At 41.8% G+C, this 15,484-nt stretch overlaps 1 protein-coding gene across 1 annotated transcript in view; it reads left to right on the top strand.

The window, feature by feature from the left end:
- The first annotated feature begins 503 nt into the window (after positions 1-503).
- Scpep1 (serine carboxypeptidase 1) overlaps positions 504-15,484 on the top strand; it is a 31,332-nt gene continuing 16,351 nt past the window's right edge. The window contains exons 1-5 of the mRNA XM_046420558.2: positions 504-653; positions 4,491-4,639; positions 8,781-8,870; positions 9,661-9,816; positions 10,171-10,245. Coding sequence (XP_046276514.1) covers positions 575-653; positions 4,491-4,639; positions 8,781-8,870; positions 9,661-9,816; positions 10,171-10,245 — 549 coding nt within the window. The 5' untranslated portion in view covers positions 504-574. The remainder of the gene's footprint in view (positions 654-4,490; positions 4,640-8,780; positions 8,871-9,660; positions 9,817-10,170; positions 10,246-15,484) is intronic.

Genomic DNA, 15,484 nt, shown 5'->3' with positions numbered 1-15,484 from the left:
ACATTTTATTACTGTGCTTGAAAAGATGAAGTAAAACACTATGAAAAAGTACCCCAGAAGTCAACAATGGCTATGTATGATCTACCATTTTTTTTTCACATTTTACAAAATGTTCAGAATCTATGTAATTTTAAAAGAAAATAGTTTTTAAAAAATCTTTGAAAATGGAATCCCATATTTCCAATGACCAGCTGGTTCAGGCGTAGTCTGATGGTGGGGGGTAGATGTGGCAGTTTTTAAAATGCCAGCCTTTTGTTGAAGAAGGCAGAGACGGGTGGAGCCGGAGGGGCACTGGTTACTTCCGTACAGTATGTGCACAACCGAAGCCGAATAAACGCATTACATGCCTCCTCCCTAAAACCGCAGAGAACCACTTAAGCAAGCAGGCGCGCAGAACTGGCCCAGCGCCGGGGCAGCGGTTCTGATTGGCCTGTCCGGCAGAGGGCGCGCTGGACGCAGCGAGCCTCCCGGCCGCTCTGGCCCCGCCCAGGCCCCACCCAGGCCTCGCCCACCGCGGTCACGTGGTGGGGCTCCAGGTCCAGCCTGTTGCTGATGCTGCCGCGCTGTATTCATCATGGAGCTGGCGCCGCGGAGCTCTCCTGTCTCGCGGTGGCTACTGCTGCTGCTGCCGCTGCTGTTGGGCCTCAACTCGGGTAGGTTCGAGCAAAAAGCTCACCAGCAGCGGGTGCGCACCCATCCCCCTGTCTCTCTCTAGGGGTGAAACTTTGCTAATGGGTTTGTGTTTTTTAAAACAAAATTATTTTCCCTGGTCGTTCTTTACGTAATTTATATTGCTTTTGAACCTCGCCTTTTTTTTTTTTTTCCAGTTCAGAGTGTTTTTCTACCCTTTTCTGGCTCTGGATGATCTAGTGCTTCCTTTCTCCCTTATGCCTAGGTATACGCAATTGTGCACCAATGTGTGATTTGGGGGAAAACTGCCGATCTGTGAGATTTCCACGATCTAAAAAGTCTACTTCCCTTTTTTTGGTGTGGTGGGCTGCCAAATGAGGTTATAAGGTCTTATAAGCCTGCAGTAGGCTGTCAGAAAGACCCCTGAAAGCCCTACCAGAAACCGGCCCTTTCGTCTGCTTGATGGGAACAGGCAAAAACAAATTTGTGTTTAAATACGATGACTTGCAAATTGATTTTCACTTTATTCAGCAAAATATCTCCCCGTCTGAGTCTACAACGGAGAATATGAACTAGCCACAAACTTGTCTTGTAATCTCAGGCAAGTTGCTTAACAGTTCTTGTTTTCTCTTTTGTAAAATGGTAATTATCGGGCCCTTCAGCTTGGGTCACAGAAATGCAAAATATGTTCCCCCAGATTTTACAATGGTCGTTGTCAGGGAAGGGTGAAGTGCCAGGGGTTAGATTTGGAGGGACTTGAAATTCTGTCATTTTCAAGAAACTAAAACCTCTGTCATTTTCAAGGGACTCAGGTTTTATCAGTCATTTTCAAGGAGACTATAATCTCCTGTTACTTGTATATAGAGCCTTTTAGCCACATCTGTAATATTCTAGCCATTCTCTTTTATTTCTTGGGCATTTTCTGATTTTCTTCTCTCTCCCCCCCTCCCCCCTCTTCCTTCCCCCTCATCCTTATAGGGAATGGAACCCAGGGGCTCTCTACTACTGAGCTACTGCCCCAACCCTTTTTATTTTTTATTTTGAGACAGTCTCACACAATCTCCAGAGTCACTGGGATTTCAGGCTTGTGCCACCAAGCCCAGTTTCTTCATTTTCTTTCTTTCTTTTTTTTCTTTTTTTTTTTTTTTTTGGTACTGGGGATTAAATCCAGGGGTGCTTAACCACTGAGTCACATCTCTGGCTCTTTTTTACGTTTTATTTAGAGACAGGATCTCCTCGAGTTGCTTAGGGCTCACTAAATTACTGAGGCTGGCTTTAAACTCAGGATGCTCCTGCCTCAGTCTCCAAGCTCTGGAATTACAGGCATGCACCACACCATGCTTTCTTCATTCTTTTAATTTGCAAGACAACATCATCTCCTCATCTATGCCTATCTCTTCCTTAGTTGGGACAAGCTTTTGTTTTAATTGCTAATGATGCCTGAAATTTAAGAAAAAGAAGGCAAAAACTTGGTCACAGGGAATTCTTCTCATCATCTTTTTTTTCTTTTTAACCTACTCAGTGGCTTTGAGAAAAAAAAAGATACCGTAATTTGGAAGTTATTACTTCAACAAAAGGTGACAGAAAATGTAATTTATCCTACCCCTTTCCAATACATATTTTGCAGATGCTAGAGAAAAGTTAACTAAGGAAAATTGGAATGAGAGGATTTAAAGAAATAAAAAAAATATATTTTTTTACTCTTCATTCAGCAAATAAGAAATATATAAAATATATATATCCAAATTAAAAAAAAATTAATTAGGCTATAGCTTATTGGTAGAGCACATGCTGAGGCCTTGGTCTGATCCTTACCGCCATGACCTCTGAAAAAAAAATTGATCTACATAATTAAGGAAAATTATTCTTTTGTATATTTGTTACAGATCTTTCTTTCCTGTTTGACTTTATATTTAATTTTATTTTTTGGTACTGGGAATTGAACCCAGGATTGCTTCACCACTGAGCTATGAGCTATATCCCCAACACTTTTGGGGGAGGGGGCAGGTAAGGGGGATTTAACCCAGGGCACTTGACGGAGGAGACACATTTCAAGTCTTTTTTATTTTTTATTTTGAGACAGGGTTTCCCTAAATTGTTTAGGACCTTGCTAAATTGCTGAGGCTGGCTTTAAACTTGTGATCCTCCTGCCTCAGCCTCCTAAACTGCTGGGATTAAAGGTGTGCCCCACCACACCCAGCTCTTCAACTTAATTAAATTTTTTTTTTTTTTTTTTTTTGGTGGTGGGTACTGGGGATTGAATTCAGGGGCACTCAACCACTGAGCCACATCTCTAGCCCAATTTTGTACTTTATTTGGGACAGGGTCTCACTGAGATGCTAAGTGCCTCACCAATGCTGAAGCTGGCTTTGAACTTATGATTCTCCTGTCTCACCTTCCCTAGCCACTGGGATTATAGGCATGTACCACCGTGCCTGGCCAATTTAATTTTTTTTTTTTTTAGTGAGAGAGGGAGAGACAGAGAGAGAGAGAATTTTAATATTTTATTTTATTATTATTTTTTTAGTTATCAGCGGACACAACATCTTTTGTTTGTATGTGGTGCTGAGGATCGAACCCGGGCCGCACACATGCCAGGCGAGCGCGCTACCGCTTGAGCCACATCCCAGCCCCCCAATTTAATTTTTGATGTACAGAAATTTTGTTGTGTAGAAATTTGACAAGTTTCTGCCTTCACCTCTTAATGTTTTTCCTTATAATCTCTGGGGTTTGCTTAAATCCTTTTCTCATCTAGAGGTCAGAAAAATATTCAATTGTAGTCATCCCTCCGTATCCAGTTGGATCCAGGATCCATCTTGGGTGCCCAAATGCATAAGTGCTCAAGTACTTTATATAAAATAGTATAGTATTTGCATATAACCTATACACATCCTCCCATATCTTTGAAATAATATCTAGATTACTTATAATACTAATACACAATTTAAATGCTATGTGAATAGTTGTTATACTTTTTTGTTGTTTTTTTCCCCAATTGGTGAGGGGGACCAGGTATTGAACTCAGGGGCACTCCACTACTGAGCCACGCCTCCAGCTCTATTTTGTATTTTTATTTAGAGACAGTGTCTCCCTGAGTTGCTTAGTGCCCCGCTTTTGCTAAGGCTGGCTTTGAACTTGCAATCCTCCTGTGTCAGCCTCCCAAGCTGCTGGGATTACAGGCATGTGCCTTCCTGGCTCCAAATATTTTTTTATTTAAAACTAGTTGAATCCAAGGATATAAGATCTGTGGATAGAGAGGACTGCCTGTGTATATTTTTGTTTTATTTTTAAATTTTAAACACTTTAATTTTTAATTTTAAAATTTAACACTCGGTTACTTGGAATTTATTTTGATTTATAGTGTTGAAAAGACCTAAACTTCTTTATACTGAATAGTCTTAGCCCCATTAATTTGTGATGCCTCTTTAATCATGTATTAAATGGGGATATAAAAAAAAGCATCCTGCATTTTGAGGTTTGTTTTTTTTCAATAAAATGTAACTATCTCTCTTGTTTTTATTTTTTTTATTTTTTATTTTTTTTAATATTTATTTTTTAGTTTTCGGCAGACACAACATCTTTGTTTGTATGTGGTGCTGAGGATCGAATCCGGGCTGCACGTATGCCAGGCGAGCACGCTACTGCTTGAGCCACATCCCCAGCCCTCTCTCTTGTTTTTATCAAAAGGGCTTCATGCTTGTTAAAAATTCAAACATTAGCTGGGCATGGTGGTGCATGCCTGTAATCCCAACCGTTTGTGAGACATTTGTAGCCTGGCATGGCTATCTCTACCAGGTCTGGAATTCACCTGAACATTACCTGACAATCTTCAGGAAAATGACCTTGAGACTCTTTTGCAGGAGCTGTCATTGACTGGCCCAAAGAAGAGGGCAAGGAAGCATGGGATTATGTAACCGTCAGAAAGGATGCTCACATGTTCTGGTGGCTTTATTACACTACCAACCCCTGCAAGAACTTCTCAGAGCTGCCCCTGGTCATGTGGCTTCAGGTAAACTAACTTCCTTCCCTGGCCTCACCTTGAGACCAGGCCTCCCTCTCTCAGCTTATTTATTTATTTATTTGGGTTCTGTGGATTGAACCCAGGGACACTTTACCACTGAGCTGCATCCCCAGGCCCCTAACTTTTTTTTTTTTTTTTTTTTTTTTTTGAGACAGGGTATTGCTAAGTTGCTGAGGCTGACTTTGAATTTGTGATCCTCCTGCCTCATTCTCCTGAGTTGCTAGGATTACAGACGTGTACTACTGTACCTGGCCTCTTTGCTTATTCCTAAGGGCTCACAGCTCAACAGTTTAAGTCTGGTTTGGTCCAGCAGCCAGGATTGGGGCTTTGGCATCCTGAGGCAAATTGAGGAAGGTATAGCCAAGGAGGTGAAATTGGAGGGCAAAGGGAATCTAGCCTTTTTTGAGGGTTTTTTGGTTTATTTTTGTGGTACTGGGGATTAAACCCAGGGATATTCTACCACTAAGCTACATCTCCAGCCCTTTTATTTTATTTAATTAATTAATTTATTTGTTTATTTTTGGGTACAGGGATTGAACTCAGGGACACTCAACCACTGAGCCACATCCCCAGCCCTATTTTGTATTTTACTTAGAGACAGGGTCTCACTGAGTTGCTTAGCACCTTGCTTTTTGCTGAGGCTGGCTTTGAACTCGGGATCCTCCTACCTCCCAAGAATTACAGGTGTGAGCTACCACACCCAGCCCTTTTATTTTATTTTGAGACAGGGTCTTGCTAAATTGTTCAGGCTGGTCTTAAACTTGCAATTCTCCTGCCTCAGCCTCCGATATAACTGGCATTAAGATGTGCACCATCTCACCTAGCTGCCAGGGTCTTTTTATTATTGAGGCCAGACAGTTGCAGGAACCTTGACTAATGATGTCTTTGGTTTTATACTGATAGAAAGGGTTTTGAAAGGTTCTGAAGCAAAGACCAAGATACATCATACCTCCCTCACCTTTTCTTTTCCTTCCTCTCCCCCTCCCCAGGATCCTCTCCTGGACCCTAATACCTCATCCCCAGAAAAGCTCATCTTTTCAAAGAACTGCTACTAGTCTTTTATATCTTAGTGTGAATGTTAGGCCCTACCCTTCTTCCTAAATGTGTTTGCATTTTACCCTTGAGCTCTGAGTGTAGGATTGAAGGCAAGGAACTACTGGTACTTCCTGCGTTCCTGTAATATCTGTCTAGAGATAGCCACGCCTGGAAGACTAATCTCAAGGGAGGGGTTGAAGAACAGTCTTGCTTCAGCCTCTGGAAAACGTGGGCATGGCCCAGTTGGCCAATAAATAGGGCACCCTGGTACTTATCTCCATGGGATGCAAATGGGACTTCCTCCAAAAAATGCTTCCCGGTGCCCAGGCTTTGTCTGCCAAATTTTTCTGCAGATTTTCAGCTGAGATGAAGGGAAGATGGACACTTTTCAGAGAATGTCCTTTCTCTCGTAGGATCAGCACACATACCTCCTCTAGGGGCTGCAGGTGAGGCTCAGCCCAAGGCTGCTGATAGGAAAATGCTCAGAAGAGAAAGCTACGTGTGTCAGCCCCGATGGGGCAGCTGGAGGGGAGGGTGCAGTATGGTTACCTGGGAGAGCCAGGTCAGGGACAAGCCCAGCCGGTTCAGCCAGAGACCTCAGTTTTCAGTGCCCTCCTGCCGCTTTCAACCATGGCAAGACCCTACCCTTCTCTGAGCCTTAGTTTTCTAAGCGGGGAGATTTGGATGGTTTTCAAACTTTTTGTTAATCAGCAGAACTCTTTTACCCACAGATGAAAGCTTCCACACAGGAGCCAGAGCAGATAAAGCTGAAGTGCTGAGGCTGGGGTGGGAGGGGGTGCCGAGTCCTGTGTGTACGGCCTCCTCTTTGTCCCTGGCCACCCTCAGGTACTTTCTAGGCTCTCTGGAAAACAATTCGAAAAACACCCGATTCCAGAAACTTTTGGTTGACTACTGGGTCAACTTGAACCAGTTTGCCAAGATTTTAAAATCAGGACGTTTCCTTCCTCTTTCAAAATATCAGGAAATCCAGCAGCTTGGATCTGAAGTCACCATCCCCAAAGTTGAGTGGTGGAGTCGCCCCTCTCAGACAGCTTAGGAGCCTGCAGGGAAGGGGGACTCTGCCCCACAATCTCTGCCCAGCCTCCAGCCTCTGGCTGTGCCATTTGTAACCTTTGGTTAGTTAGTTTAACCTTTCAGGCTGAGATTCTATTTAAAGGTTAGCTACTGAAGACACAAAGATTGCTCTTCTCCGTTTCCCTCGAGGCTCAAGGGAAAAGGAAAAAAATTCATATATATGATTGAAGAAGAAACAATTAATTCAGATGAAAGGCGTTCTCTCGTAGCAATCTACCAAGGACTCACGCACTGATTTCTCCAGAGGATCTTTGAGAATCGAGGTCACATCAGGAGTGGAGTAGCAAGCTATTTTAGGGATACTTTCAAGTCATGTACGCACTTCGTTTGATCCACTGACACACTTACCATATTTCAGAGTCGCTAGGTAGCCCTGGGCCACGGTAGTGCCCCATCCTGAAGATTTTGCAATCTTGTGTGTGTTCAGATAGAACAGCAGTGTCCTCCAGCCGGCTTCTCCAGCTTCTCATTTGGTCCCTAAAGACCACATCCTATGAATGGCCAGTGTCCCTCCCTTTCACTTTGATCATGTCCCATCCTAACTAAAAGTTGGTTTCATATTGCCTTGTAAGCATTTTTCAGTGTTGCCACACCGTTTTCATAGTTTGATTCTAACTGACAGCATAGCCCACCCTGCAGGCATGGCTCACTCCTCTGTTCCCCGTGGTGGGACATTCCAGTCGCAGCCTTCCTCTTGTTGTGGCTTCTGTCAGCACACGAGATGAACATCTCCAACTGGACTGTGATCTTTTTACTGCTGTGTTGGGAAATCTTAAGATACAAAGTGCCTATGATTGAGGGGAGTCGTGGCCTTCCAGTTTATCTTAGCAAGGTTGGTGACAGTCATGGCACTAGTGTGAGGAGCCTTTCCTTGTTGGGGTCTCTTGCCGTTGTCCAGCCAGCCCTCAGCCCTGCCCCCCCCCCCTTCTCTTTTCTGTAGATTTCCCTACACAAACTCCCTGGGTTTCTGTTGGGCTGGAATGATCTCCTTTCCATCTTCTTTCCCTTTCCAACTCATCCGACTGAGTTGAGAGGCTAGGTCCTTTTATTCTAGGCCTTGAGCCTTACTGATAATGCTGTCATGACCCCCAACTCAGCTGGCCCACTAGATTTTTCCAGAAAAGCTCCCTCCCTCCCCTTGACCATCTCCTGTTGCCGACAGAAAGCCCACCCAACCTCCACCACTTTTGCCCCTTCATTTTTTTCTCCTCCTCCCTTTTCTTCAACTCCCTGAGCTTTTCAGAGCCCGTAGAACTTCTGCCCGTCACAGTGTAGTGTCCTCAAGCTTCAGTGCAGAATCCTGCCTCTGCCCTGCCTCTGGATGCCCACATATCAAGCGCTCCTTGCACACTTGCTCCGTTATATCCAGGGAGTTGACTTGACCAAGCAGCCTCTCAGTCTGAGCCCTTGTCTATCCACAGGGGTTTATCACAGGACCCAGATAGTCCCCACAGAGCCCCTGATTGCTGCATGGCCCAGGGCCAGCCACATCCCCTCTTCAGGGCCTACTGCTCTTCTTTGAAGTGAGAAGGGTTAGAGTTGTTTTTGAAAAGTCTTTTGCGGTGTAGGGGCAAGGTTCAAACTCAGAGAGTCAGGAAGCAGGAAGGTTCCCTTGAGGGCCTCTTAGCCCAGCTCTGTCCTTTCAAAGAGGAAGACTTCAGAAGTTACCACAAGAGCCTGTTGCCAGAGCCCATGGGTCGCTGGGGACATGCATCTTGCACAGACTGACCAAGCAATCACTAAATCATAAGTTGTTTATAGTGATTGGGCTCATCCATTGTGATGACTAAGATTTGACTCGATTTTCTTTTCTTTTTTTTAATATTTATTTTTTTAGTTTTAAGTGGACACAATATCTTTATTTTACTTTTATGTGGTGCTGAGGATCGAACTCATGCCTCAAGCATGCTAGGCGAGCGCTCTACCTCTGAGCCACAACCCCAGCCCCTTGACTCAATTTTCTTTAGGTTTACTTCGTTGATTTCTGTCTCTTCCACAGGGTGGTCCAGGCGGTTCCAGCACCGGATTTGGAAACTTTGAGGAAATCGGGCCCCTCGACAGTCATCTCAAACCACGAAAAACCACCTGGGTACGAGGATGGCAGCCCCCAGTTGCACCTGTCCTGCAGCCTCTCCGGGAGGTCGCAGAGTTGGCAGTCCCCACTGTCTGTGTTGCCCGAGGCTTTGGACATTAGCTATAGGCTTCCTCTTATCTTCTCCAAGTTGGTTACTTTTCTCTATCTGCCTGTAGAAACCAGTTTAGTGGACACCTGGGGCTCTGTCCTTACCAACATGCCGGCCATCTCTGTGATCTTAGATTCCAGGGTCCCACCCTCTGACCATGCTTGCAAGTCCTCCCTTCCAGTCCACCTGGTGTCTTGACTGTGACTCCGAGAGCCTCGTTCCTCCATTTTTGAGGCCTCTGGTTCTCAGTCTTCCCCTTCCCCTCATTCTTACCACCCCTTCCTTTCCCAGTCCCCCTTATTCCACGGGAACCGCATCCTCCTCTCTCTCGCATCCTCCTCTCTCTCCAGTTCTGCCGGGCCCACCCTGGGTGACCTGCTTCTTCTATCCTGCTTCTTGCTCAGTCGGGCACCACCTGGGGCTACCTGCACCAACGTGTTACATTGATTCCATGCACTCACGTGTGTGGAAAGCGACTGCTCAGAGTCTTTGATCACCATTTATGTGTCTGTCTTTCCTTTTGGCCTCACTTTCTATGCTGCAGTCTATGTTCCTGTCCCTTTTCTGAAAATCCCTTTTAGCAGCAAGACATCACCACCAGCCACACCAATGTCATAACGTGGGATTTGCTGAGCTCCTGTGAGATGATAGAAATATCCACTGATTGCACCATCTCGTTCTCTCTGTGGCCTACAGCTCCAGGCTGCCAGTCTCCTCTTTGTGGATAATCCTGTGGGCACTGGCTTCAGTTATGTGAACAAAAGCAACGCGTATGCAAAGGACCTCGCCACGGTGGCTTCTGACATGATGGTCCTCCTGAAGACCTTCTTCAGTTGCCACAAAGAATTCCAGGTATGTAAAGACCTAGGAGCAGCTAAGTAAAGGGCTAGCAGTCGCATCAGGACATCCATCAGAATAAAAGTATGCTTTCCCAAGAGTTCAGTGCCCCACTGATTTCAGATAAACCCTTTTTTGCTCCTAAGGTGGGTTGTGGGCTTCCGTTTCTGTCATTTCTAAAGGGCTCTAGAGTGAAAGAATGACCCTGGAGTCAATGTGCTAATCAGACAAAACAATCAGATGTGGAGAGAAATACAAAAGCAGATTTGTTTTGCCTGGACATTACAAGCAATAAAAATTTTAAATTAATTTGTGTGAATTAGAAGCAGTCAGGCTATTTCATTCTTTGTATATTCCTTTTCTTGTTAGATGGTTCCATTCTACATTTTCTCAGAATCCTATGGAGGAAAAATGGCTGCTGGCATTGGTCTAGAACTTTACAAGGTAACAGGGAGGATTTTTTGTTGTTGTTGTTATGATTTTGGAAAGAACACTAATTATGTTTTTTAATAGGATATTAATGTACTTTGAGTAGGATTTTATATATGCAGAGTGAAGTGAAGTCTGGAATAATATTTGAAAAGCTTTAAGAACAGTGAAGGTTGTTTGTCTACATATTGAATAAAACTGTGGAGCTGACATAGTGACCAATAGATAGAATGCAACATGATAAAGAATCAGAAACAGATTATATTATCTGTGTGTGTGTATGTGTGTGTGAAGTATGCGTTTTTACATGGACCATACATGTATGGGAACCATCCATAAAGATGGCATTTCACATCATTGGGAACAGACAGAATATTTGATAAATGGTATGGAGATATAAAGTTGGATTCTTGCTTTGTATAAATTTTAATATTAATTCTAGATAGATTAAAATCTAAATATGAAAATGTTAAAACGCAAAACAGCTGGAAACATAAAACTATAAGAAATAATAGAAAGTTTTATAATCTTGGATAGGATAGGCTTTCCTTCATGATATAAAATATCCATCTGGGTGCAGTGGAGCATACCTGTAAATCGCTTTAGACACTGGACACTGGAGGCTGAGACAGGAGGATTATAAATGAGAGGCCAGCCCTCAGCAACTTGGCAGGACCCTGTCTCAAAGAATGAAAAGGGCTGGGGGTGTAGCTCAATGGTAAAGTACCCTTGAATTCAATCCTCAGTACCAACAAAAGCAAAAAAAAAAAAAAAAAAAATGAGATATCCAGAAGCCACATAGGAAAAGTTTCATTGTTAGGCTACATGTAAAACTTTTTAGGGCCTCATAGGCAATTATACATACATAGGTATATGTATGTGTTTGTGTTTGTATTTATGTATATGTGTACATATGCACATGCGTACATACACAAGCACACAAATATGTACATATAGACAAATATACACTTGTACAAATATATAATAGAAAAAAGATAGTCATATCAATATATCAATAAATCCATTTTATTTTTCTATGTATTTATTTTTAAAAATATTTTCAGTTGTAGATGGACACAATACCTTTATTTTGTTTATTTAGTTTTTTTTATGTGGTGCTGGGGATCGAACCCTGTGCCTCACACTTGCTAGGCAAGCACTGTACCACTGAGCCCCAACCCCAGCCTGATAAATCCATTTTTAAAAGAGAATATCCTAGGGGCTGGGGCTGGGGCTCAATGGTAGAACACTTGCCTGGCATATGTGAAGCACTGGGTTCAATCCTCAGCACCGCATATAAATAAATAAAAATAAAGGTCTGTCAACAACTAAAAAAAATATTAAAAAGAAAAATTCAACCTTTGTAGTGAACAAGTGGAAAGATTCACAAGCAGCTTTCAGGAATTTGAGAGGAAAAAACCCTACCATTTCTTAAAAAAAAAAAAAAATAAGAGAGAGAGAGAGAATATCCTAGTAAAATCTTGGGCAAAGGGTATGGATAAGCACCTGCAAACATGAAAAATCTTCAACTATTAATAGTAAGCCACGCCCTTGAAATTTGCAATTATTTAAAAGATGGCAGCATCCAGTTTGGGTAAGAAGTTAGAGAAATAAATACCCTCGTGTGCTTTGGGTGGGAATGGACATTGTTAAGTCTTTTTACTTATTTATTTATTTTATGGGGGTAAGTCATTTAAAAAGAGCAATTTAGCAGCATGTATCAAGTTTGGAAATGTATGTGCCCATTTACCCAATAACTTCACTCCCCAAAATCTGTCCTACAGAAATACTTACACATATGTGTCTATCAGAGGATATTTATTATGTCATTGTTCATGATGTTCACTAACTGCAAACAGCTTGATGGCTGTCAGAGGAGGATGGCTCACATTAAGTGATGGGACACTTTGCAGTCATGAACAGTGGAGAGAGCTGTGCAGGCTGAGGCTGGGAAGTCACCCTTTGCTATGTGGCAGGCAAGCTGTAGGACAATTTTGGATACCTTGTTGGTAAATGAAGAGACACATCTATTACATATGGTTTATTATGAATGCTGTATATTTATATGCTTGTGAAGGCAAAGATGGGTCAGGAAGAAAACGTTAACTACAGTTAGCTGGTGTGGGGCACAATTAGGGCAAAGTAAGAGAGTCCCATTTTCTCCTGACTTCTGTGTTTAAATTGTGTAACGGTGAGCTTGTATGAGTGTTTCTAAAAAGATGTATTAATTATTTTAAAAAATAATCCTGTAGAAGCAATATATGGGCGTCACAGAAAATCAGAAGAGGGGCTGGGGCTGGGGCTCAATGGTAGAGTGCTTGCCTCTCATGTGTGAGGCCCTGGGTTCGATCCTCAGCATCACATAAAAATAAATAAATAAATATATTGTGTCCATCTACAACTAAAAAAAAAGAAAGAAAGAAAGAAAGAAAATAAAAAGATACGAGACTGAGGTGTAGACAGTGATAGAAACAAATGCTTATTATGTGCAAGGGCCCTGAGTTTCATTCCCAGCACCACTGAGAAACAGACACAGAGAAGGGAGGAAGGGAGGTTGAATATGCAGCAAGTACAACGTAAAAATGAAAGCCCATAATCCCAGTGGCTTCATGACTGCAAATCCTCTGAGGTAGGAGGATTGCAAGTTCAAGACCAGCCTCAGCAACTTAGTGAGGTCCTCAGCAACTTCATAAGACCCTGTCTCAAAATAAAACATAGAAAGGGCTAGTGATGTGGCTCAGTGGCTAAGCATCCCTGGGTTCAATCCCTGGTACCAAAAAAAAGCAAGCTTCACTTTTCTTAACTTTCCTACCAGATAGGAAACACCTTAGCATATCACTTTCTAAATATTTTTCTGTATAGATGAAAAAAATTTTAACCAAAACATGGTCCTCAGTCTTCTGTCCTTACCTTTCTGTTTCAACCAGTTTTCATCTCAGATATTCAGACTTCATTAGTTTGTCCCAGCATGTCCTTTATAGCTGCTTTGCCCAAGCCGATATTCAGTCCATACGCATGAGTTACATCTGGCTGTGATGTCCCCAGGACTGTTTTCCTCTAGCACAGTCCCTATTTTCATGACCATGATGTGCTGAAGAGACTAGAGCGTTTGTCTTACAGAACGTCATGTTTCTTGGCTTTGTCTGGCAATTTCTTTGTGGAATTATTTAACCTATTTCTCTATTCACTGTAGTTCTTACAAAACTGGAAGTTCTATCTAAAGGCTTGATGCATTCAGGGTAAACATTTTTTTGTTTTAATTTTTTTTAGATGTTGATGGACCTTTATTTTTTTATTTTTTAAAATTTTTTTAAACATTTATTTTTTAGTTTTAGGTGGACACAATATCTTTATCTTACATTTATGTGGTGCTGAGGATGGAACCCAGTACCTCGTGCATGCTAGACGAGCGCTCTACCACTGAGCCACAACCCCAGCCCCCGATGGAGCTTTATTTTATTCACTTATTTATATGGGTGCTAAGAATCGAACCCAGTGCCTCACATATGCTGGGCAAGTGCTCTACCACTGAGCCACAACTCCAGCCCTCAGGGTAATCATTTTAAATAGAAAATAATAAAAGTCAGATTTCAGTAAGCTATGACCCATGAGTCACATTGGCCCCCAACCTGTTTTTGTAGGACTCATGAGCTAAGAATGACTTTTCCATTTTTAGGTGGTCAGGAATCAAAAGAAGAATAGTATTTCATGACACATGAAAAGTTGCATGAAACTCAAATTTCAGTGTCTATAAATAGAGCTCTATTAGAATACTTAGTTGTTTACATGTTACTATGTCTGCATCAGCAACACAGTGGCAGAACTGACTAATTTAGGCTGGTTGGTCCACAAAGCCAAAAACATTTAATATTTGACCCTTTATTAAAAATATCAGTGACCTCTGTCATAGGTGATGTGCATTTGTTTTGCATCAAATCAGAAAGCATATCATAATATCTCAGTCTAGTTGGATCTTTCTATTGAACCCTTTTAGCCACCCCTGCAACAGAAGGTTATGGGAGTAGAGTTGGTTTTGCTCTCTTTGGGTGTCCAGCCCCTCATCCACTTTTCAACATCAGGTTGCAATTCTCATCTAGCCTATTGATTTCATTAGAAGTTTCAAAGTGCTATCATTCTGTTCCCTCTTTTACAAGGCAGACTTCCCTTATTACCTGGGACTATTTAGATTACTCAAATGAGTTTCTTCTGGAAAAGTCAAACAAATGCATAATTCCTTCTCGTTAATACGGATGTTCAAAGTCAGGCTATTCATTGTGTTATATATATTATATATAATATATATATATATATATATATATATATATATATAATGTATAATACATATATTATGTATAATATATATAAAATGTATAATATATATTATGTATAATATATAATGTATAATATATAATGTATAATATATATTATGTATAATATATATTATGTATTATATATACATATATATATACACACACACACATACACACACACCTTTATTTTGTTTATTTATTTATTAACTTTTTTATGTGGTGCTGGGGATTGAACCCAGTGCCTCAGATGTGCTAGGCAAGCGCTCTAACCACTAAGCCCCATGTTCTTGTTTTTGTTTATTTATTTATTTAGGTGGTGGTGCTGGGGATTGAACTCAGAACCTCATGCATTCCTAGCAACTGCTGTCCTACTGAGCTATATTCCCAGTCCTGTTTTCTTGTTTTAGATCTCTTAATAGCCTTTTTTTTTTTTTTTTACTTTTTTTTTTTTTTTGGTCCTGGGAATTGAGCCCAGGGCTGCTTTTTCTCTGAGGTAACTCCCCAGCCATTTTTATTTATTTTGAGACAGGGTCTCAGTAAATTGTTGAGGCTGGCCTTGAACTCCAGATCCTCTTGTCTTAGCCTCCTGAGTCGTTGAGATTACATGTAGCTGTGCACCACCACGCCTGCCTAAATCTTTGAGTAACTTATATTCACATAATTAAAAATTTTAAGAAATATAAAAAGAATGCTATTTGGGCTGGGGATGTGGCTCAAGTGGTAGCGCGCTCACCTGGCATGCGTGCGGCCCGGGTTCGATCCTCAGCACCACATACAAACGGGGATATTGTATCCGCCGAAAACTAAAAAGTAAATATTAAAAAATTCTCTCTCTCTCTCTCTCTTTAAAAAAAAGAATGCTATTTAAGCTCTCAGTCTTGCCTTTGTCCCCCTTCCCTAATGCACTTATTAAGCACTTATTAAGCTGCGTCTGGATTGTTCCA

This window comes from Marmota monax, unplaced genomic scaffold (genome assembly GCF_021218885.2).
Source record: "Marmota monax isolate L192 unplaced genomic scaffold, Marmota_monax_Labrador192_F-V1.1 WCK01_AAM20220418_F8-fsc00064, whole genome shotgun sequence".
NCBI classification, from domain to species: domain Eukaryota; kingdom Metazoa; phylum Chordata; class Mammalia; order Rodentia; family Sciuridae; genus Marmota; species Marmota monax.
This window is presented reverse-complemented; position numbering and strand designations above follow the sequence as displayed.